The sequence below is a fragment of the Callionymus lyra genome, chromosome 10 (genome assembly GCF_982586985.1).
Source record: "Callionymus lyra chromosome 10, fCalLyr1.hap1.1, whole genome shotgun sequence".
NCBI classification, from domain to species: Eukaryota; Metazoa; Chordata; class Actinopteri; order Syngnathiformes; family Callionymidae; genus Callionymus; species Callionymus lyra.
In genome coordinates, this window is record NC_141827.1 from 23,332,086 (window position 1) to 23,357,490 (window position 25,405).

At 37.3% G+C, this 25,405-nt stretch overlaps 1 protein-coding gene across 1 annotated transcript; it reads right to left on the minus strand.

The window, feature by feature from the left end:
- Window positions 1-653: 653 nt before the first annotated feature.
- On the minus strand, window positions 654-23,104 carry LOC148070993 (CTTNBP2 N-terminal-like protein). The gene is made up of 7 exons (XM_087801295.1): window positions 23,011-23,104; window positions 16,049-16,153; window positions 5,903-6,139; window positions 4,971-5,078; window positions 4,702-4,890; window positions 4,465-4,635; window positions 654-3,137 (listed from the first exon to the last, which is right to left on the minus strand). Exons 1-7 carry the CDS (start codon window positions 23,047-23,049, stop codon window positions 2,349-2,351), a joined length of 1,638 nt encoding a protein of 545 aa, XP_087657421.1. The 5' UTR covers window positions 23,050-23,104; the 3' UTR covers window positions 654-2,348.
- Between the last annotated feature and the right edge of the window lie 2,301 nt (window positions 23,105-25,405).

Sequence of the window (25,405 nt, forward strand, 5' to 3'; positions counted from 1 at the left end):
AGTGGCCTTTCAAATTGTATCGTCATCGAAGATCAGCTGCAACATAAGGCCTCATCAACCTGTCACTAAGTAAAGTACATTAAACAATTTAATATATACTGTTAATGTCTCAGAAGTGACTTAATTTGACATATTGTGCTTGTGATCTCATTTAGAGTTAATGTTTATGAATTTTTGTTTCATTGGTTAATGCCTTGGGCGAGGCTCCAGAACTGCTGTTTCCAGGTCACTTTAGGATAGGTACTGACCACTGCAGACAAAAAAACTTCACATAAAACACAATGTTTTTAAGGCAATAAATGTGGTCATAATGTTACTGGTTGTGAGCGTATAGACATGAATGCATTCTATTATAACATAAGTTTAACAAAGAGGTGAATTAAATAATTTTCTGAAATTTAACTAAATTCACTTAGAGAGCAATAATATAAAGTAACATTATAATAGATAACAAATGTTTGGTTTTGCAATATAATGATTTATTTTGTGGTTTAATACGGCGGCAATAAAAATGGATCTACGTTCTACTGCTAACTGCTGCCATCTACTGGGGAAATGTGAGCAATACATCTCCAGAACCAACTATTAAATGGATAAAAAGTGGAAAACGCTGCTTCAATGTATGAAATAAGTGAAGAAATTAAAAAAAAAAATTAAAACATGTGACATTTATTACTAGCGTGACCGACTCTAATGACATATTTTTTCAAAAACATTTACGATCAACATTAAAATATAAAATTGACACACATTTTTTATTTAACAAATATGGTGATTTTAAAAAGTGTTACAGTAAATGATATGAAGAAATAAAAAAAACTAATCTATAATTTACAATCATTTCATTTTCATTTTCACTTCATAACAGTAACTAACTGCACATGGTTATGAAGAAAACGTAAATAGTTTGGTCCAATAACTCTTTGATTATTCAAACAAGTATCAAAAATTACTGCATGATTTGACAAAGGGAGGAGCTACAAACTAATGAAAACAGATCCGATATAAACCAGAAACACGGTTGGTGATGAAGACGGTAGTGATGTGTTGATGAAGCTTCATGAAGCCGTGTCATTATTTTCAGAGTCCACTAGATGGCGGTCTCTGCACTATTTTCCTTTTGTTTTGAACAACTGTTCTAATGAAACATCATTTTTAAACTGATGGCGCCACCTACTGACCTCTAAACAACATGACACTGCTTCATGAAGCTTCATCAGCCCTTCAATAGAAGACAGGGTTGACTTTAAACACACCTTACAAATTCAAGGTAAACGTTCATATCAGTCGCTTAAAACTAACAGAGCTGCTTGTGATGTTGTTTTTAAAAAAATTCAAATCTGAAAAATTCATCAACAACATCATTCCTTTTGGCAATTCTTCAGGATCTGTACTCGTGCAGCATGAAATCCAAACATGGAATCACTTGGTGTGTACATTCAAAGATACACTGGAAAAAATATTAAAAAGGAAAAAAATATATATATTCTGGCGGAAATCTGGGATTTTGGTCAAGTTATTAATGTTCAGATAAGCTCGAGATCTCGTCATACTAGAAAAAGACGACAGCAAGGTAGGTAGTAGATGTTTTCTGGTTTTTGGTTTGCTTTAAATTAAGTACTTCGACATTTTCTTACAAATCTCTATTCCTCCGGTCCTCATAAAATAACATCATGGGTTAGATTTGGACCCTGAGCCTTAAGTTCCCGGAGTTTAACAAGTCAAAAAGTAGTTTTATATCTCTTATATGAAAGTAGATTTATTTTCTCTTTATTATTCATTAAAAATGCCTCAATAAAAAATAAAAAAAAGACTCTGGATTTAATAATCAAGACAAAAAATGTCAGTGTTAATGTTGAACCGATTAAATGGATCGAACACAAAAAAATTATAATTTAATGAAAGAAAACAGTTTTACTTGAAAAACAGGATTCGGACCCTTTTTTAAAAAAAATTGAATATATTTTGGATTGAAGCCCCTTTTTTCTGTTAAAATTTTGACTGAAGCTATTTTTTTTATATTTGAAAAATACATTTTGATTAAGCAACTCTATTTTTGATGTAAAATGTATCTATTTTTTCATAGAAGCAAGTTTTTCTTAAATCAAATATTTCTTTGATTGAATAAGTAAGAAAGAAATGTTCCTTCACTAAAACAACCGACTTGTATGACGTCCTCAGTGCATTTAAACGAAGAACATATTTCTGGCTCAGAAGGATCTGAGAAAAAGGGAATTTCCTTCTGGGCTGGGAAAGCATTACTCAGCACATCTCAATACTTGGGGAGCAGATAAAGGAAAGGATGGAAGACGAGTAACAATAAATAAAAAACAGTGTTCAAACTTCAGTCAATTGGAGGAAACGACCACGTCCAGTTCTTTGACTCCGTCCTGACCGGAGGTGAGACCGCAGCTCCCCGACAGAGGTCCGTCGGTCATGTGACCGGTCGACCTCGGCGCCGGGGCGGGGGACGAGGGGGCGTGGGCCAGGCCGGGCTTCTTGGGCGGGATGGGCGGAGGGTTCCCTCGCTCCGCTCTGGGGATCGTGGGCGACCGGACGCCCGCCGGCAGAACTCCGGCGGCTCGGCCGATCACGGGGGACAGCGGCGCCGCCAGGCTGCGGTAGTCCGTCCCGAAGGGGGAGTTGTTGGATGGCGCCAGTTTGGGGGCGTTCTGAGCGGTGGTGAAGCGAGACAGGACCTGGGTGACGGTGCTGCGGGCCATCTGCTTGACCGGACTGGTCTCGGTGACCGAGGCGACGGGGGAAGCGGCGCTCGGAGGAGGCGGGGCCGACTGAGGCTCCGGGTCGGCGACACCCTGGAATCTGTGGCGAGCGGCGTGGAAGCGCTGGTGGATCCCGGCCTGGTAGGGAGACTGGAAGTTTGGTGATGTTTTAGAAGGAGTTGAGGGGTTCTCGGTTCCATTTAGAGGGCAGACGTGTGGACCGTCAGTCTCAGGGGAAATGTGGTGACCGTTGACCTTCTGGTCCTCCTCGAGTCTGGGGATCTGGTCCTCGACATCGACCACAATTTTCACTGAAGAAACTTTGGTGGCCCACTTGTCTCCCTCGACCGACTGGGGAACATCCTCCTGACACGTCACGGTCACGCCCTGCAACTGTCTCTCCAGCTCCTCCACCTGGTCATAGACGGAACAACATCAGATTCAACTTGTTGCTACTGGCCGTTAGCATGGTTAGCATCACGTTGCGGGGACGACACGATATAACGTGATACTGCAGTAACAAGGATATATTTGTAGTATTGTCGAGTACTTGACAATTCACTATGCAATTTTGTTTTTTATTGTTGCTGCCTTAAAAAAAAAAAAACCTGCCTTGGTATATGTTGAGTTAAAATGGCCTCGAAAAAGAGTTGAAAAACTGAGTATTAAGCAGTTTAATTTATAGCTACGTTGTGCTAACAAGCGTTAGGCTAGCTTTGTCAAAAAAAACAATTTTTTTCAGCTCAGTAGTTGACAAATGATATCAGGCATAATAAAGTTGTTCAAAGAATTAGACATTGGAGTAGAGAGTGCCCTCTAATGCGCCGTTAGCATTGCTATCGTTAGCGCAGCTGGGACGACACGATATAACGTGATACTGTAGTAACAAGAATATATTTGTAGTATTGTCGAGTACTTGACAATTCTACCGTTTTCTTACCAAAATATGTCCAAACATTAGCTTTAAAAGCTGCTGGACTCGACTGTATCCTCTTGTCCTCAGTCATCACTGGGATTTAATTGTTCCTCTTGCTCAGACCTGGGCAAACTGGGGCCCCCAGGGACCACATTCAGCCTTTATGTAGGAGACCCTAGTGAGGTCAAAGTAAGACTATGTAGAAATGTTTCTGATCGCTTAACAACAATTTAATTCTGTATTTATTTGTAATCTTCATTTTAACATATCACACCATAACATGTTGATATTTTAATTTAAATTCTAGAAAAAAAGTATAGCATAACATTTTCATAAAACATCATGCCATAATCACATTTTTTTTCAGTACGTTTCTTTTTGCACAAATTTAATAAAGATATTTACATTAGAAAATACACTTAAGCCCCGCCCAAAAACACAAGTTGCATTCAAGGACTCACGTAAATTTCAAACTCTCCCCTGAAACTCCCACTTTGTACATTAAAAACGAATAAGAAAAATAAGGTTTGCTGCTTAATGTACACATTACAAAAACACCTAAAGGCAGAAGTAACTCTCACCATGTTTACATAAATATTTATTTTGTTTCATGATTAACATGTAGGTACTTTAATTTAGGGCTTCTAGGGGAGGACACCTCCACCAGTGTGATGTCAGAATGTATAATTTAAACCGTGATCTCATTTGGCAAGATTTCAGACTGGACATTGAAATAGTATCGCAGTGTTTAAGCGTGTTGATATTTTCTTACACCTCCAATCATCCCTCCATCCATAGAGTCTAGTGTCACACTTAACTCCTCACCTGTAGTTTGAGTCGACAGCACAGCGCCTCCTCTTTCTTCAGCCGGGAGCGCAGCTGCTCCCGCTCCGTGTCGAACTCAGCCAGCTGCTCCTCCACCCGGGCCTCCATCCTGAGCGCTCGCCTCCTCTCCTCCTCCAGCTCCGTCCTCAGGGCCTCGCAGCTCTCCCTCTCCTACAAGTGGACACGGTCACATCGGGTCGTTCTGACCCGTCGCCGCCATCGCCGGCACCGTCGTACCTTGTCCAGCTTGCGGTTGACCTCCACCAGCCGGTGACCCTCCTCCAGCGCCCGGGCGCTCGCCCACTTGCACTCCTTGGCCAGAGCGCAGGAGAGCTGTTTGTGCTGAGCTCGCTCTTCCTCCAGCTGCTCGCTCACCCGCCGCTGATCCTTCTCCAGACGCCTCACCTGGCTGCGCTCGAAGTCCAGCTGCACAGATGGACATGTTTAGAGCTCGACCCGGGAAGCGTCCATTTATTTTCCGGGTAAACTTTTTTTTCTAAAGTGACCTGTTGCTGCAGACGCTCCCGCTCCTTCTCCAAGATGTAGGTGACGTCATCGCCCTCTGCCGTGTCCTCCGCGTGTCGCCTCCTCTCCTCCTCCAGATCAGCAATGACCTGAAGCGGACAGCAGGGGGAGACAGAGGTTAAGAAAACGTTTCACTGTTAGAAACGAGAAGCACATTTACATTTTTTAAGGAAAAATCTATTTTTATTCGTTGTCAACACTTAAAGTTACATATTCAACGTTAAAGGCTGCGGAAAATGTTATAGTATATAATAAATGTGAATGAATGATACATTTAATTACTTAATAAATGCATCTATGTATTTCTTGTAAACACTTTTGACCTTCTATGAGTTCAAATGCATGTTTTTGCTGCTAAAATACTTAAGTTTATCATTGTTAAAATATGAATGATATAAAAATATGTATTAATACAAATATTATGGGCATACTATTGCAGTATAAAGGACTGTAAATTATGGAAAGGAAAACACAACTAATGGCAGTTATTACTGAAAAAATGAAAACAATAGTAATTAAAAGATATGTAGCCCTAAAAAAAACAAACTTAAATCGAGTCAATAATAACAAAATAATTGGTGATCAATCTTGTTGTGATTTTGAAACACTACAAATAATAATAAAATAAAAAAATAATACTAAAACTTTAGTACTGTAATGCAAAAGATGAAAATTAGTCTGTTTATCAGATAGAAAATATTTTTTTTAATTAAGTATATACTGTACATTGAATTAAGTTTAAAAAAAAAAAGACAAAACATAGCTACATATTAGGAAACACAAGCTGAGTGGAAACAAAATCCCTGCAAACATATTCCATTATGTTAAGTTTTAAAGTTTTAACAATCAGACTGTCAATCATCCTGAATGTATTAGCAGTTTTTTAGGAGAATCTGATCAAATGTCGACCCACTGTTCTGTGTCTGTTCTCTGCTGCCGCCAACTGTGCCAGCATCTTCTCCTGCATCTTCCGACAGTGGCTCACCACCAGCTTGAGGACGACCAGGGGGTTAGAGGTCGGGGACACAGGGGTGCCAGCTTCCTTGTTTTGTCCTCCCACGGCCTCTCGGTCTCTCTGCAGGGCCATGAAGGGGTCGCTGAGGTTGTACCTTCCGTAGCGCTCCTGGACGAAGAGCTCTTTGCGCTGAGCCTGAAACATTATGATCGTTTAATGTGCTTTTATCGAGCTTAAAGGTTAAGGTTTACATCTAAACTTCGATACACACATCCATCCATTCATCTTTAGCAAAACCTGATATACATGATCTGTGTTTTAAAAGCTGTTTTGGGTCAGAAAAGATCAAAAGGAGGGCGAGATTTACCCCCAAGACCTTGAGTTTGAAACGTGTCTCCCAAGTTCCTGGCTTGTAGAAACACAGAAGTATGGACCTCTTTTAAGGTGTGAGAAAATATTGTTACACCGATATATCACAATATTTATTTTACCATTCAGTCTTCAGATTTTTTTTCTTTTTTAAATTTCAAATCATATTTATTTTTTTATTGTAGTTCTTTTATGGTTTATATTTCATTGAACATATGGTTTCAATTTGATGTTTTAATTACAGTTAACATGCAACTATTCACTGCAATTGTTCATTTTTGTGTTGCAATTAAACTTCCGGCAGATAGATGGCAGCAGTCATTATGTCCTTTTGCAGCTAAAGAAACAATAAAATACGCAAGATCCTGGTGATCAGGACGAGGGGATACCGCCGACTCCAGCAAATTTTAAAGCTGATATTTTGGTTTCAAAACAAAAGAACCAGAACGTTTTCTGCAGATTAAATGTCTTTTTGTTTTCTTCGACAGAATTGTCTTATTTAAATAAATCCACCTCCTCAATGCTGAGGCATCTTTTTGTTTGTTTTCCACAGCAGGAGAAATGATATCGAAAAGAGACCGGACTTGATTTTAAAACTTTTAAAACTTTTTAAAAATAGAAATTCCAGTCCACAAGCGCAGTATGCATCCTAATTCATAAAACATTTACTTATACAGTCACATTATGATACATTTTTACATTTTTTTGTATAAAAATATCTTGGATATTTTAAATTCAATGAAGTTATGAAAATAACACAATATAAAATATAATGGCTTTTATATACTAGGTCATAAAATCAGTGTCAGTTGAGCCTGTCAACTCAGTTTTTCTGTAGGGATTTTTAACGTCCAGCAGGTGTCAGTATTCAGTGACACAGTATCAATACAATGTTGCTATGTGTTGAAGCGCTTCATGACGCCTCATTGACCCATCACTATTGTCTACTTGACGATCATAACCTTGTGAGACAGTAACCGGCTGATCAGGAAATGTGTGTCTTTGATGGGGAAGAATGTGGATTCTGTAGGAGAAAAATATTAAAGGCTCTTATGCGGAGCATCCAGAGAAACCCTCGACACCCGCTGTATGACACTATTGCAGCTAAGAAGAGGAACCGCAGCAACAGGCTCCTTTCCATGCACTGCACGGAACATTTTCAAACACCCTTTGTTGCTGCCAAGGTGCTACAATAGATCTCTGCCTCATGCTTGACATGCACTTTAACTGTCAGTTGGCAACTTTACAATGATTATTTAAGTATTTTTATATGTTTTGCATTTATTTATTATTAATATTTATGCATCTGTCTGTGTGTCTGTCGTTTTTCATTTCCTCGGTTGACAGTAGAAGAGCCCAAAATCTCCAGCGAGAAAGGGAGGAAGTTGAAAAAGAGGACAGAGCAGGCAGCAGAGAAGAGCAACAGATGGTGCGAGTGCGTCTGTCTGCAGCTGGACAGCTGGTATGTGGCCAGACCTTTCTTTAACTCCTGAGGTGCCAGCTCTGACGGCAGATCGATTCTCAACCTGACGTCGGACTGTCAGCGGAGGAAAAGAGGGTCATGGAGTGGAGGAGAGTGAGACGAGGTCTCTCCAAGCTGATGGGTCGTCTCGTCTCGTTTCAACAAAAGAGGATGATGGGATTAGAGAGGACACAGTACAGTGTTGTGGGTGAAGATGAGGTCTTGGTGGCTGATAGCAGATTACCTGTTCAAGAGTGAGCCGTGAGGACACAGACTGGAAAAACAATCTGTGGCTGTTCTGTCCTCGAACCAAGTAAAACCTGATCAATGAGTATTTATCATTTCATTCATTTCATTTTCATTAAAAATATATATTTCAGTAGACAAAAAGGTTTACGTGAGTGTGTCGGTTTTTGGGTGTTGCCTGTGTTGGTGTGATTGTATGTTGGTACGCACACGTCTCAGGACCAGAGGAGAGAAATCTTTTCAGGCTGTTGCTCCTAAGCTTTGGAACAATCTTCCTCTCTCTTTGCGCTTGATGGAGTCTACTGACTCCTTTAAGAAACACCTTAAGACGTTTCTATTTGTTCAGGCTTTTCCTTGATTTTCTGGAACTCCTGTTATGTTATCAGTTGTATCTTGATCTTTAAAGTATATACTTTATTGAATATTGTTTTGATTGTTTAAGCGCTTTGTGACCCTGGTCTGGAAAAGCGCTATATAAATAAAAATTACTTACTTACTTACTGTATGCGTGTTATTGTTTTGGGGTTGTGTGTGATTGAATGTTTGTATGATGATAACGTTCTAGGGTTGAGTCAGTACTTGGGTGACTTAGGTCAGTCTGTCAAACTGGGCCTGAGAAACCTGGGTGTTGTATTTGACAAAGACATGTCTCTAGTACAAAACTGCAGAAAACTGACCAGAAACTGTTTCCTTCAACTGATAAAAATCTCTAAACTTAGTAAAATGATGTCAAAACACGATCTGGATCTTAGAATCCATGCGTGTGTGTCTTCTCGTCTGGACTAATGTAACAGTTTGTTTTCATGTCTTAACAAGAAGGAGCTGTCACATCTGCAGTTGATACAAAAATCTGCAGCAAAAATTCTGACCTGCTCTGGTAGAAGAACTCACATTTCCCCGATCCTTAAAACTTTTCACTGGCTGCCACTGGTTTCTTTAAGGATCAATTAAAAAAATTCAGATTTTCACTTTCAGAGCTTTTCATGGTCAGGCTGTTGCTCCTAAGTTTTGGAACGATCTTCCTTTCTTTGATGATCTACTGACTCCTTCAAGAAACATCTTAAGACCTTTTTATTTGTGGAGGCTTTTCCATGATTTTCTGGGACTCCTGTGTTTGTCTCTATGTTGTCTTTGTCATTAAGAGTTTTTAAATTTTTATGCATTTTTAACTGTGTATTGCTTTTGATTGTTCAAGTGCTTTGTGACCCTGGTCTAGAAACGCACTTTACAAATAACTGTTACTTACTGTATGTATGTATGTGATTGTATGGGGTTACTATATGCATGTGTAATTTTGTTGGTGTAGTGTGTGATTGTATTGTGCTACTGTATGCATTTTTCTTTGTTGGGCTGGTGTGTGTGTTTCCTTAATGCAAGTGTGTCTGTGTCAGTGATTTTGAGTGTTTCCATGATGGGGTTATGTTTTTTGCCTTAATGTGTATGTTGTGTGTGTTTCTGTTTCTCTGTTGGGGTGGTGTATTTGGCTGGTTTGTGTGTGTATCCGGGTTTTTTACGTGATTGTTTTTTGTATGTGTGTTTTTGTGTTGGGGTGATGGATTTGGCTGGTGTGTGTTTATGTGCTGTGTGTGTATTTGTCCTTGTTTGTTGTGTGTTAATCTTGTCTGTGTGTGTCTCTTCTATGTTAGGGTGGAGTGGATCTTAGAGTGTTGTTGGGTAGGTGTTTATAGTTCTGTATGTTTTTGTGTATGTAAGTAAGTAAGTAATTTTTATTTATAGAGTGCTTTTCCAGACCAGGGTCACAAAGCGCTTAAACAATAAAAACAATACTCAATAAAGTATATACTTTAAAGGGCAAGATAAAACTGATAACACAACAGGAGTTCCAGAAAATCAAGGAAAAGCCTGAACAAATAAAAACGTCTTAAGATGTTTCTTAAAGGATTCAGTAGACTCATGTGGGGGTTGTGTTTAGGCGTCGTCTCGGCTTATGATGATTAAGTGCAACAAGGTTAACTTAACACTCGACATTATAAAAGGTCAAACTGTGGAAGATGACATAAGTTTGTTCTATTCAGATTTTGTCATATTTTTTCTTAGTTTTTTAGGTTGACTTGAACACAACAGCGAAGTTTATACACAGTCAAACACTCACAGTTATTTTGAAAAAAAATTATTTACTTTAAGCATATTTCTACAACCATGAAACTAAATTAAAAAAAAACAAACGAACACTTAAGACTTTTAAACGTGTCATTGATGACCAACATAAAAGACCTTTTCATCCTACTTCACAAAGAGATCAAGTTCTGTGCGCCCATCAGATCATCTGGCACAGAGCGACGGGGAATGATTGGCGTTTGGCTTTTAAGCTCCTCTGCTGTTATTTAATCTGTCCCTGCGAGGGCGCCGTGGAGGAGGATCACACAGGGTGAAACAGGAAAGCACGGAGCTCAAGAGAGTAGAAAAATGTCTTTGGTTGGGATTTCATCAAAGCCTGGCGTCCACTCAACATCCTGCGTCCACCCGAGGTGACGGTGCAAAACTCTGGTGGAGGATCGTACAATGATCTCACTCCGTTCGCTTCCAGTTTGCTTCTTCTTCTTCTTTGCTGCGTTTTTTGAGAAGTGTGAGTGCAGACGCGGCACACTGACTCGACCCACTGACTCCTGTCGCCGGTGATTCAGTGGGAGATTAGACGAGCTTAGTTTCCATTCTTGTCACCGGAGGTCGTTCACCGGTTCATCAAAGCATGACAAACTCAAGGCCAGCGGACAAACAGTTGAAACTGTGAAGGTTATGGAAGAGAATGGAAGTATATCGGTGGCATCAGAATATTGAATGATTGAATTACATTTAAAATCTTGCAATTTTACTATAAATAGATCAAATACATTTATTTCTGGGGGGGATTAATTAAATCCAATATTTTTATAATGAAGGGTTGAGTTTTTTGTTTACTAAATAATTCAATTCAATTCATATATTGAAAGGTAGAAGTTTTATTCTTACCGAATACCGATAAATTGAATTCCTATAATCTCTATTTAACTTTTTTTTTTTAAATAATTGATCTTTCTACAAGTATCGTTTAATATACTTATACCATTAATTCCAAAATAAATGTTCTAAATAGAGTATTTTTTTTTTCAATTTGTAGCCTCATAAATTAAATATTAAACGTTTGTGTCAATAGTGCAAACAGAAAATATAACATTTAAAAAAATGATATAAAAAAATTGAATTTAGAAATGATTGAAATAAGAACAGCAAACTATCTGTAAAAAAAAAAAAAAACCTCATTCATGTTTAAACCAACTACTAAACAATCCACAAAATCAACATTTCAATAAACAAATAATAAATTAAATTGTTCAATAAAAGCAAACTAAACTTTTCAACCCACAATTATTTAATGACATTATTCAATTTAAAAGCATTTCAATATAAAACAAATGTAATTCAATTGTGCAATAAGAAAAACCAACATATTCAGTCTTCCAATAAAGGCATTATCAAAAACAGGAATTCAAAGCTTTTAAAAAATCCCTAAGGAAATGCTTAAAACAAAATGTTTTAATAAAAAAAAACACAACATTTGAAATGTTAAATTCAATCGTTATCCATTCAGATACCACTGATATACTCTTTAACCATTTAAGACCACTAAACTCTCAACTATTGCTAACAAAAGTTGGTTATTTTCTCGTTGTTTTCCTCATAAAACTAACTTCACAGCTCCATCAACAGACAATAGGTCTTTTATTTTCGCTTCTAAAACACAGAATAATATCACACAAGACACAGTCGCTGGTTTCACAGCAGCAGCTCCGTCACAAAGACCGACTGTGAGCAGCAGAAAGGAAGGATTGATGGATTGTACGGAAGGAAAAAGAAGCTCAAAGATGTTTTCCATCACTCAAGTGTAGAGTTTCATCTTTACAACAAGAATTTCAAGTTCAAGCAGGAGATGTAAGAACAGAACATTATAGACTACTTCAATAAAGTGTTAAATAAAAGCGTTTTGCTCTTTTATCCCTAGTACCGATGATGGAGGCTAGATACATAAATTGCACGTTAGATTTGTGACCACACAAACAATAGTAAAGTTGAAAAACATGCTGTAGAGATACACCAATCTCACAATACAATTCGATACGATATATTCAGCTGAACTATACTTCCAAATAACAATACAAAATATCTCATCAAAATTGCATAGTTTTTGTTAAGATTTTAGGGGAATTTTAGTGACATCTTGTAATTGTTATACTCCCTTCTAGTTGATGCAATATAACTGACATGCCCAAATATGCCAAACATCAGCTTCAAAAGCAACTGGGGCCCGCTGTATCTTCTCGTCCTCAGTCACCACAGGGATCTCGCAGAATTTGATTGTTTCTTTAGCTGCGGAGGTAATAACTGCTGCCATCTTGCAGCCGGAAGTTTAATAAAATGTATACAGAGTGAATATTGTTCACAGTGTATATTGTGTACATATGTAGTGAACTGTAGAATGTTGCAAAATAATAATAACAACATCAAATAAAATGAATTATTATTATTATTATTATTATTATGTGTATGGTATCATGATGTGTATCATATCTTGATGTGTATCGTATCATGTGTTTTGTGATGTGTATTATATCAAGATATGTATTGTGGTGAGGATCGTATGGTGATGTTTATCATGTCATGTGTATCATACCGTGATGTGTATCGTATTGTGATGTGTATTGTATAATGATGTTTATTTATTTGTTCAGGCTTTTCCTTGATTTTCTGGAATTCCTGTTGTGTTATCAGTTTAACTTTTCCTTTAAAGTATATACTTTATTGAATATTGATTTGATTATTTAAGCGCTTTGTGACCCTGGTCTGGAAAAGCGCTATATAAATAAAATGTACTTACTTACTTATATCGTATTGTGATGTGTAACGTATTGTGATGTGTATCGTATTGGGATGTGTATATTGCATCATGATGCGAATCGTATTGTGATGTGTATTGTGCTGTGATGTGTATCGTATTGTGATGTGTATTGTGCTGTGATGTGTATCGGATTGTGATACGTATTGTATTGTGATGTGTATCGTGCTGTGATGTGTATCGTATTGTGATGTGTATTGTGCTGTGATGTGTATCGGATTGTGATACGTATTGTATTGTGATGTGTATCTCATTGTGATGCATATTGTATTGTTACGTGTATTGTATTTGTTTGTAACACTCACCTGTGAATAAGCAACAACTGTGTAACTAACCAATATAATCCATTATTCGTGGTTGTCAAGGCTTCGATTCAAAGCTTACAATCAAAGTCATACATAAGTCGTACACTTCCCAAATTCAGGTTCATGGCTTGCCTTAGCTTTGTGTGACAAGTCTTGGCAGAAACACACTTCCTTTAGAAAACCACAGAGTTTAAAGAGAGAAGTGAACAGCTGCAGAGAGTGAGTCAGCAAGAGGAAGAAACAGCAGATATTTGGAATGCCCCGACGGTTTATGGGAAACTGAATGTGGGAGAACGTTAACTGTGATTAAAGTCATTACAGTTACTGAAGATAGAAATGAGATCAGACAGGAAAACCTAAAAAAGAAATTAGCTTCTGTTTTAGTTTCAATTTATTAGGAAATACAGGAAGAACATCCAGCAGCTGAGGTTCTTTCCACGATCATTAACTGCTGATCCTGAACCGTCCACTTGGTCTGCTCTGAAGGTTAAATTCATCAAAGACGGATATAAAGTTGCCTTTTTCCGACAAGTAAATGTATCTTCATGACATGATGAGACTCATCAGCAAAAAGTAATTCCAATATCTTGTTTCCTTAACAGTATACCGCTGACCTCGCACTGATGTATGGTGCAAGCTTCAAGGACATATGTAGCAAAATAAAGTAAGAACACCAAGCTTTCTCTTCAAAAGTAACAAGCACGGACTGACATCAACCAATAAAACCGTGAGCTTCATGTTTCACTGCTGCTTTGAAACAACAAGTACCCGTGACTGGAATCAACAGGATGGAGCTTGAAGTTAAGGTACACTTAATCACTTTGTTAGCTCTGCTCACACAGTTATGTCCACTTACTTTTATCATCCATTATGGTTGTACACTAATGGTCCTATTAGAACTTCTATTTGAGGATACAACAACAGTCTCTGCTGTTTTTTCCCAACACAGCCAAAGATACATTGATAAAATCGAGAATAGATTTTCAGGGTATTTAGTTAGGATTCTTTAGAAATAGGGGAACAAAAAAGTTGCCTGCATCTAGATCACTGTTAGGGAAGTTGTTTACAGTTTCATCAATGACTTGTATGGCTTCTAACTGCTGCAGCATGCTCCAGTGGAGGTTTGAGGTCGCTTGCTAGTACTGACAACCAAACAGTAATTTATTAGGGACCTATCAGAATGTGAGTTTATAGCTAAAGCCACATTTTATCAAACACTTGAACAAATAAAAACAAATAAATTTGGTTACTAAATATTTGGTACATCCTCTGAGCTACTTCTCAAACGACCAAGCTTCCATTTAATTGTCAACTTCACCGTTGTTTCGTTGATACAAATCTAAGTGGAAGTTATGTATGTAGCCTCCATCATAAGTACCAAAGTCAGGAAGTTAATATTAAAGGCTTTTATTTAACACTTTATTGAAGTAGTCTACTAGTAGATTGTGACCCCAAAGGTAGTCGAGTAGATGTAGTTCTTCACTTTCGGAAAGTTGGCCAAGGTTTGATTCCTGGTCAGGATACTTAAACACAATAAAAAAAACTTTATTGAGTTGTCAAAGCAGGGGGTGGTTTCATGCCCTTTCTTAGTGCTTTACTATTTGATCAAGCAATTGTTTTATTCTTCAGGATAATCGTTTACTGAGAGTGATGTAAAAAGGTGGTCGTTTGTGTGCAACACCAGATGTGACACCTACACTGAAAGATTATCTTCTTGGAATTTCAAGATGACTTTTGCAGGAGAAGGATTGAGAAAAATAGACAATGACTCAAAGTTTGTGAAACTGGTGAAGACCAGGAATAAAAATCGAACTATCACTTTCTAACTAGGTAATAGAATCTCAGAGAAGCTTGAACTCAACAGTATGTATGTATTGTAATCCAATCGTCTCTTTGATCATTTGTAAACCACAGTTTCAGCTTGAAACGTCACATTTAATTTCATCCCAGCCCTGACTTGATGAAAACTCATGCTGCTCTCGCTCTCCACTTACGGCCATTGTTTATTTGTTCACTCCTACTCTTGCTCACGTTGACTCATCCAGGCGGCCAGCGCTGAGAGACTCCTCTTGCCTTAGATGGTTCGCTCCCAGGAGAGAAGGAGGAATGTGGTCTAGACACAGCACACACCAGCCAGCTTTTGTTCCACGGATGACTTCAGTCTTTTCTCGTGAAATCCAATCAACCGTCACACACAACGCTGTCATTTCCTGCATCACGAGCTGACCAACACACGGCAGTTATGGTTTTAAAACTTCTCCCCTGGACTTGCATCAGATCTCAGACCTGCTAAACCCGCAAAGGACTCTGGGTAAAGAGCCAGACAATCCTTTAATTGACACTCTAGATAATCCCGCTAAAGTGAAACTTGGTGCAGTTGGAGGCAGCTGCTCTGCGTCTGCGTTGCAGCCATTTCTAAATGAGTTCATGTTCAAGTTCACTGGAATCCATTTGCTCACTCCAGCTTTTAGGATTTGGGCTGTTATGAGACAAAAAGCTTCACGAGGGTTAACAGTCTCCCAGAGACACAGTTTCTAATTAAAATCTGCTTACAGTTGCAGAGAAAACACAACCGATTCCTTTGGAGAGACGACAGAATATCACTTGAAATTACAGAAACTTATATTACTTAAATTTTATGAAACGTGTTTCATAAGAGATCAAGAGGATTTAGGGATTTGTGCTTTGGATAACATCTTAAATTAGAAACTGGGATGATGATGCTGTGTGCAGGAATGTAAATGAAAAGAAACGCTAAATAAAAGATAAAGATAAAACCTATTTTATGCTGTTTTTCTGGGAGCTTTCACACAAAATTAGTCTGACTGTACCTTCAGAGCCTCGATGACCAGGTCGCGAGCCTCCAGCTCACCTTCCAGAACGCTGAAGAGCATCAGCAACTCCGGTTTTGACAAACTCTCCATGTTCAGATTGGACTGTTAAAGGAGAAAAAGACTTTTTACATGTTTTATTCAACATTCAATCCTTCACAACACCGCCACGTTCTTTGTTATGTCTTTGCAACCACTCAGAATTTCTGATCCTTGTCTGAATTCAATCGGGATGAAAAATTCCCTATGCTTGTAAATCATAATATTGATGGGAAATAATGTTTCGAGAGATTGTGTCAGACAGTTGTGGCCTTTTGGACTGTATCTCAATGAGCTCCAAGGTACAAATATTGTGTTCTTGCGGTTGACTGTTGTGAGAGGATGTCAAGAAAAATCAAGATAAAATAGTTCTGTTTTCTCAAGAGAGAGAGATCAGTATTTTTTCGAACTATAATGCACTCGTAAAATTCTTTAAAGAAACGAGTGTGTATAGAACTCCAATTTAACTCCAGTTGTACTGACTTCGTATCAGTTTTCTGTTGCACCAGATGCTAAAATTAAGGCTAACATATTTCAGCTAAAATAGTTGTTTGTTTGCATGCTTTTCGCTATACATATTTTTGTTGAATGATTCTCAATATAACTCAAACAAGAACTGAGGACAATAAGTTTAAAAATGTTTCATTTTGAAAACGTTTTTTTTTTCGATTTTTGTTAAAACAGAAAAAGTCCCAAAACAAAGACAGGTTTGTTTCAAAATAGAATTAAAGTAAAATTCTTAGCAAGCTATCAGAAACTTTCTGACATGAATAGCTTTACAGGTTTAACAAGGTGGTGCACGAAAGGTACCAGGTAGCCTGTAGACACCAAACAGTAGTCCATGTTAAAATATAAAATCATATAAAAACTAACAGCCTTAATATTTACAACTTTTCTACACAATTATCTGAAGCTTCTAAGATTAATGATCTCTCATACGCCATCTCTCTGTCGCATTTGCGCTACATAACCACTAGAAAGTTACGTAGTATTCGTTCTGTAATAGTAACTAATAGGGCTGTGTATTGGCAAGAATCTGGCGATACGATACATATCACGATACATGTGTGACAATAAGATATATCGCGATGTATTGCAATACTTTAGTAACAACAACATATTGTTTCTTTTACAGATTAAACACTTACTACTTACTAAACTTACTTTAACAACAAACAATGAAGTGCATTAACAGTCTCAAACAACCTGGAGCAACATGCAATATCCAGCATCTGTTGGTGTTTAATTTTGAATTAAACTCTGCTTCAAAACCAAAATGAGCTCAAAAATCAGATTTAAAAGCTGCTGTTAAATATATATTTCAGTTGAAATACCATTTTACTTTAATTGTAAAATAATAATTTGATCTAATCTAATAATTTGATGACGCCTTTAATGGTGTTATGACTAAACTAAACTCGTATGTATTTGTGTCATCATTGATCGTCCTCAAGTTTGTTAAATTAGCGGAGCGTCCAGTGACGTCACACACACAGAACTCTGCGCTGTCAGCCTTTATTCAACGAGTATTAAACACTATTTATTGGATTGAGGCATATTCCAATGATGAAGTCAACATTAACAAGAAACGTTTGTTAGTGTTGACTTTCATGCGTCGACTGGAAGTTTCTCTCGTCTCTACAGAACAGAAAAGTTAACTGCTTCGTTTAGTTTCGTCCTTCTTGTTTCTTCGATTTGCTCATATTCTTTGTTGTGACGCATCTTTATATTTTTAATAAAGTTAGTGCCGTTGAATCATTTAGCGAATTTTCTCTCCTCCACACCTCCACTCACATCAGCATGACGTCAGTGCAAAAAAAAAAAAATACATTTTTTAAATATCGATACAGTGCTATTGAATATCGATAAAGTATTGTGAATAAAAATATTGGGATATATCGTTATAGCGATATCTTTTTTAGACCCCTAATACCTAAGATAAGGCCAACATAAATATTAAATCACAGAAGGTAATGTACAGTTTGCAATGTGGCGCACCTTAAATGTATAATTCTGACTGACATTGAACCTATTGCACCCAAAGATCTAAATGTAAGTTAACTATGAAGCCGCATCGCGAGACACTGTAGTATTACTATGAAAGGCTCCATGTATGCCTCTCGGAGAGAAAATATGAAGCTGCTTTGAATTTTTGGGTGATTAACGGACGTTTTAAACCATGTTTAATTACAATAAACACGTATTTATAAATACAATGGTTGTATCTTTCAAAAAATCTTGATTAAAAACGTTTGATTCTCAAAATTAAACCCAGTTTCCCATCGTACATCACATGACCGAAAAAAACACACCTCATTGCTCAACAGCGGCTCTTGTCACTTACAGGCATCTTTAAATTGATGGTAAATTAGAGAAAAGTTAAGATTTGATATCGATGGAATGGCATAAAGGTTAAGACGTTGATAACAAAAAACATTTTGTTATATTTTATGTGATTCGTGTGTTAGTATCATTTACGATCCATAATTATACAGTATATACAAGTCATTGCAGAAGTGTGTAACAAACTGATCGTAGCCCTTTGTGTCACAGCCCTTGGTGTAACTTGCAGTTTCAAATGAGGTCGGTGACCCCTGCTTTATAGTTTAACCCCCGAGAAGGCTGCATAAATGCAGGCAAAAGGTCACTTATGTACCTCGGGCGAGACTTTGCAAAGGTCTGACTTGTAGCAAACGTCTGCAGAAGCAGTGCGACAATGGGTTCTCTCATTGCTGTTACACAATAAACCCAAACCAGCTTTTAGCCTTTCTTCATTTAACTATCCAACTAAAAAACATCAAGAGAAAATTTAAACTGACGAAATACTTAACAAAACACGCTCATGTCTGCTGTGGTTCTGCGAGCGTGTATCATTCATGAGATATATAGAAGTATGATGTGGTCTCTTTGTAGCGTCTCTGGACTGCCACGGCACAGCTGTGTTGATTCTGCAGACAAGCCCTGTGGAGTCCGCGCCACAAACATCCAGCTAAACTTGAACCAAGTGCACATATGCAGGCTCTTTGAAACGCGATCAAAGCGGCCGATATTATTACACCAACAGCTTCCTCTATTTCGATGGTGCCCAGGGGCCTGTGATAAGCTGAATAGTTAATAACAGACAATATTCTGTGATGTGGTTTCTGAAGATCTATCCTTCATGCTGCTGTTTGACAGACTGCTCTCGTCCACTTTAGCTTCCATTCATTCAACAGAGCGAGCGTTGTGTGGTCGCCGTAACTTTCCACATCATCGAGTCATCAGGAGCGGGTTGCGTAACACGAGACAGCAACGTTTCATATCCGAGATGCAAGCTTTACAACTCCACTGGAAGAGAGACCAGACGAAGAAGAAGATATACAGCCTGTGAGATAATTTAAAAAAGTGTGGCTCAGAATTTACAGTTTTTAAATGAGTTTGTGTAAAAAGAACCTACTAAAAATGAAGTGGATCTGTGTTAGAATTCATCGAGCAAAGACGATACATTGTGGAAAAAAAGGCTTAATATATTTACATAATTGAAATACTTGTATCCAAGTGTAAGAGTGAACAGTACGTAATAGGGATGAGTGAAGATTTTGGAAACTTTTATATCAAGATAACAATAAGCCACGATATATATTTTCATGCCATAACTTAAAAATAAATTGTGTTCAACATACTTAAGAAACGTTTTACTTTTTCTCTCTTGAAACTTTGTAATATCACTTTTGTCATCACCATACCATAATGTCAGTAGTGGATACCAAAACTAGGACCATTGTTTTGATACCATTTATATAACGATTATATGAAACACACTGTACTTCTGGTCATTGTAATTGGCAACAAAGTGTTGCTTCTTGTAAGATGTAAGATTTTTTTGACATCCTTAATCCGTGTTCCTTATCTTATCTTAAACCCCTGGCATCTTTATAGTTCATCATATCAACATGAACATAAATCTTCTAGTCAACATACATACATATAAAGAGGTGGATTAGGCCCCCAAGCTTTGAGTTTGACATATCTGACATTGAGGGTAAACATTTTAACACCTTTAGTGAGATAGATATTTTGTTTGTTGATGTACCAAATACCATCCAAGATTGGATGCCTTGGACTTGTTTGGGGAGTAGATTTTTCAGTACAATGTGTCAGCAGCCATCAAAGGCATCTTTTTATATAGTTATTTTATGGTTTGTAGTTTACTAAACTGTGTTGAGTAAAATAATTTGATATTTTTATTTATAATTAACATGCAAATATATTCACACAGTGTTCATTTTTGTTTTGCAATTAAACCTTTGGCCACCAGATGGACGCATTCATTACATCCTCCGCGGCTAAAGCAACAATGAAATACCGAAAGATTCCGGTATTGACAAGAGGATACAGGCGACTCCATCAGCTTTTAACGCATATTTTTAGACATATTTTGGTTTTAAAATAAATGAAAGCAGTTATGAATTAGTCAAAAGTCATGTGGTCTGTAAATTCTTCCATACCTGAGCCAAGTACTCGTTTTTACAGTATCACAATATATTTTATCGTTGCCCCTGTTCCTTTATACGTATCACCAGATTTTTGTCAATACAAACCCAAAAGTATGCAGAGTAATTTCTATTAAAGTGTATTAAAAATCACGTTGCCTGTCACTTCTTTAAGATTCATTGTTCCTTTTTATTTTCGGAATTTACATAAATAATTGGGAAATAAATCATTTCCCCATTATTCTGCTTGTTTTCTTCGTATTGTTCGCACGATTGAAATGAATGTCACTGGGAGCTAATGCTAACTAGTAACATAGCTAACGGTCGCCCCGAAATTATTGTGCTGCATTTTCCTGAAACTGAAATTTGATTTAAGTCACTTTGCTTGTGAACCAACAACCTAACAAAAAAAATCTATTGACATCTATTATATGATGCAGCTGATATCAGGTTTGTGTATTCGACAAAAAACAGAGGACCAATTCAGTTTTCTTGTTTTATACACACAAGAAACTTCCCAGACAGTTTTTGGTTTGTTTATTTTTATTTCTGAAAGTCTATGAACGCTGGCTTAGCTTACACAGGCACATATGTACCTTAGTCATTAAGGTGCATCCTAAAAATAAGTTTTTACTTGGTTGTCAATAACAGAGGAAATTAATTTGACCTAATTCACCAGACTATTCAATGTTTTTTTTAAGTACAACACCCCAATAATACTATGATGACTGTGTGCTCTCTGGCTCTTGACGAAGCAGCCTCTCGCACAGAGTCTCTTCAGTTCCTCATGGTCTGTGGTTGAACCACATGCTTATTAAACTGCAGCGTACACATCTACCTCGGTTAGGGTCTGCAGCCCATCTCGCTAATTTAACAGGCTGTAATACTCCGGGAGGAGCAGAGTGTGTTCTGTGTTTTCACGGAACGCGACGCGAGACTTCATGAATCACCGCTCTGTTTAAATACTCGTAATCTTTAAACACGTTCTTGTGTAAACATGGTACCTGCAGTATAAATATTCCCACACGTTTCGATCATCCTCGCATCCGGTGACGACAATCCTTTTTACCCAATGGTTGTTTTAAGCTCGGTCAGCCATGACTCTTGCGTGTGACACTGTAAACCTATTAAATACACACAAACTTTTACTGCAGCAGCTTTAACTAGACCGTGTGTGTGAACTCATCCACCAAGATTAGACTTGAGGTCCATGCCAGGAGACTAAGAATGACAACAAACAACACACCAATCACAACACTGCTGGGTTATTTCTGCCAATACCTTTTGGAACTTAAGAGGATTTATCAGAACTTCCTGACCAGAGAGGATGCTATAAACACAGCGCGGTGCACTTTAAAGGTAGCATAACAAATGATGTAATGCAGTCACTTGAGTTTTCTATAGATCATGTGTTTACCGCACATGAGACGCTCCTCAGGCTCATTCTTGTATTGTATGTATCATTTTAGGAAAACAAAAGAAAGAAATCAGTGTTGCTATAGGGAAATAAACATTGCAAAAAATGAGAAAACTTTCAGTATATCCATGGGTACATAAGTATTTATTAATAAAGTGAATTGATTAATTAATACATTTGAGATAATACGGAACTGTAATACCTACATATGATGATAGAAGATTAAATATAAAATGTAGAATCATTATTTAGGACATTTTTTCGATATGTTTTGAAAAAATCTGCTTAAATAATGAAAAGTATACATTCACTTTAAAACATTTATGTTGATCTACCTGTTCATCCAACCTTCTCTACATCCACCACAACCACCTGTCATCCCAAACTTCCTTCTGATATATGTCCTTTTTTTTAAACTTATAAATCAAAACCTCAACAACCTCAAGTTATTGTTAACCTGCTATTATAGACCTGTGTCTATATAAGCTTGTGTCCCATTATATAATCAGATTTATGTATTTTTAAATTGTTTATTTAACTTGACATGTGTGAACTGAGCTTTGTAAATAAATGTAACAACTCAATCTTCAGGTGTTTTTTCAGCCTCTTAACTTTCTAAAACTTTCCACGGTTGTGGGTCACTCGAGGAGATCCGTCTGCTTGGTTCTGTAATTTGCTTATAATGGATCACCAGATGCATCTTGTCTGAAGTCCAAATTGGATTTGGTTCTGCAACCTTATTTACGAGTTTCCCTGTCACGTCATTGCTTTTCTTTCCTTTATTAAAGTTACAACTTGTTCATTAAAAATACAAACAAATGACTTAAGACTATTCTTGTATCTTACATGTTGAGCTTTAAGCATCACAACATTCTTAAAAGATCGCTTATGTGTTGAAGTGCAGAAGAAAACGAATGAAAAAAAGAACTTTTCCTAAATCAAAACAATGATCTAAAGAACCATCAGAAAAAGTGAAGCGACTCGTTTCTAACAATTGACTTAAAAAAGAAGGATGTTTTTATGGATTTGCTTACCTTCATCTGGCCCTCGGATGTCTTTAAAAAGTCCAGCATGAACTTTTCTTGTGAGGAAAGATTCCTTTGACTTATAAAACTGCGTCCTCTTGAATCTCAGAAGCAGCGGAACTCAAGGCTGCAGAGCACTTCCTGAGGGGCAGATGCGTGAGCCAATGAGAATGAGGCTTAAGCGGAATACTAGCCAATCACGGAGGAGCTTTGAGGAACGTCAACGTTGCTGTTCCCGCCCGCAGGATTAGTTTGGACTCTTTGTTTGGTGATGTTTGAGCAGAAGAGCCTCAGCAGATCCACTTCTCCCGCTGTTCTGAGCTGTAAAACTGTCCAAACCATCACCTTCCTCCTGACTTTGTTGCACTTTGTACAACCTGGGAGCCATAATTCTGCACTTAGAGAGTAATTCTTGTTTTTACTTTAAAATGACACGATTTAAACTTAATTTTAATTTTTCACATTTATTTATGTGTTCTATTAACCATTTAACGACCACAGTTATTTATTTACGCATGGATTTAGTGAGTATTTTCAAGACTTTATTGAAAAATACTGTAGATTTTTGAATGTTTAATAAGAGTAGTAATGGGGGGGAGGGAAGTACATCAAGTAGAATAATTCTAAATAAAACAATAACAGTTTAAAGGCGTTGAAGTCTCAACCTCCCTATAACAAAAGCAGCAACTAAAGAAGGCAAATGCAAAGTAATCATTTTTAACCTGACTTAAATTTTTAAAAATGACTGATCCTCTTTGTATTTTCTTCATCCTGAAGTTTTTATTTCCCTCATCAAACTCCAAACTTCTCGGTCCACCCTTTGATAGTCTGCAGTCTAAACAGGATGTGCCCACACCAATCTCTACTGAAAACATCAACAAAATTATTGTTGATCATCGCTTGATTCCTGCACTTCAGCAATGAACATACATGTTGTTTCATTTTAACACATATTATTAAATGTCAAAAATTGTTTGAAAATAGTGAATACAATGTGAGAGCCATGATAAATGTAATGTGGAAGGATCATAAATACACCATGATAAAAGCTAAAAGTATTACAACCATTAACAAATGGCAACATAAGAAATAAACTCTATTTTATGTGTATTTTATAATTATATACAACACTGTATGATTGATAGTGGTAGCAAACTCAAACACTCTTGTACTTTATGAACATCTTGAAACTAAATTTAGAGATTTCAAGTCAATTTCACGTGATTTATTTTCTTAGATAGAGATAATGTCAAACTGTGTTAGACTATACTATCAAGTATGCTCACTTGGGTTGTTTAAATCTAAGTGAAGACTTTCCGACAATTAAGGATTCTGGGATTTAGGGGGGACACCCTGGAAAGGGCGCACGTCTGATCCAGGTCTTATTTCTTATCAACTAGATGTAAGATCTTTTTTTGTTATTGAGTGGGCTTTATCACAATAAAAAGAGTTATACTTCTAATTTAATTTGAAAAGAGATACATCAATAGACAGTTTTGACCGTTAAAATGTATTAATTCGACATGGACTAAGGGTTTGAAAAGGGGTTTTATTTACCGCCATCTAGTGGCATTGTGTAGACGACAGTATGCTCTCGGCCTAGCTGTGAAATAAAACCTTTTTTTCCCAGCTTTTCTTTTCCACTTCAGTGAGCACATGAAGTTGTCAACAGACGATAATCTCAGACCATAATTGTATGTTAATCTGTATTCGTGATTGTATCTGACACCTACAATCCACACAAACCGCTTTTTTTTTCTCCATCAAACCCGAATAAAACGCTTCTAAATCTGTAGGGGGGCTCGGATGCAGCTGTTTAGTTGTTTATGTTGGTGCTGCTCAGCTGTCGGGCTCCAGATGCTATGTGACAACAAATCTAATGAGATATTTGTGCCACTGTATGGAAGCTGAGGCGTTTTATGTGATCTATAAAATCTGCTGTAGAGAGCAAAGTAATATATTAGCGCTGTCAGGCTGAAGTTGTGATCACATTCCTCAAGTCTCAGTCGAACAATAGCCAGGATGAAGTCGTTTCATTAAGAAACAAACCAGTCATTTTTCACACTGTATTAGCTTAAATTGTTTTATTCTTCCACAATCCTCTGTTCAGATAATGTCATAGATAACAAATGTCACAATACTATAGTGGAGTATAAGGGCCACACATATTTTTTGACATTACAAGATTGAAAATCCTAATATTACTTGAATATACGTATAATGTTAGCCATAAGATCGTGCTACTTAGCTTAGCCCTTCTAAGCAACCTGTAGGTGGTCCAGTGATGGCAACACTGACACCTACCACTTCCTGTGCTCACTTTTATGTAAAATGATGATTATTGGTTGTTTACTTTAATTTATATATTAGAAATGTCAACCAAAAATGTTCACCAGTTCACACA

Coding starts and splice junctions, on each gene's coding strand:
- LOC148070993 (XM_087801295.1), bottom strand. CDS start 23,049: ATGCTGGACTTTTTAAAGACATCCGAGGGCCAGATGAAG. Junction 6,140..16,048: donor TGGTCATCGAGGCTCTGAAG/GTACAGTCAGAC, acceptor ATAATGTTTCAG/GCTCAGCGCAAAGAGCTCTT. Junction 4,891..4,970: donor GGGAGCGTCTGCAGCAACAG/GTCACTTTAGAA, acceptor CCATCTGTGCAG/CTGGACTTCGAGCGCAGCCA.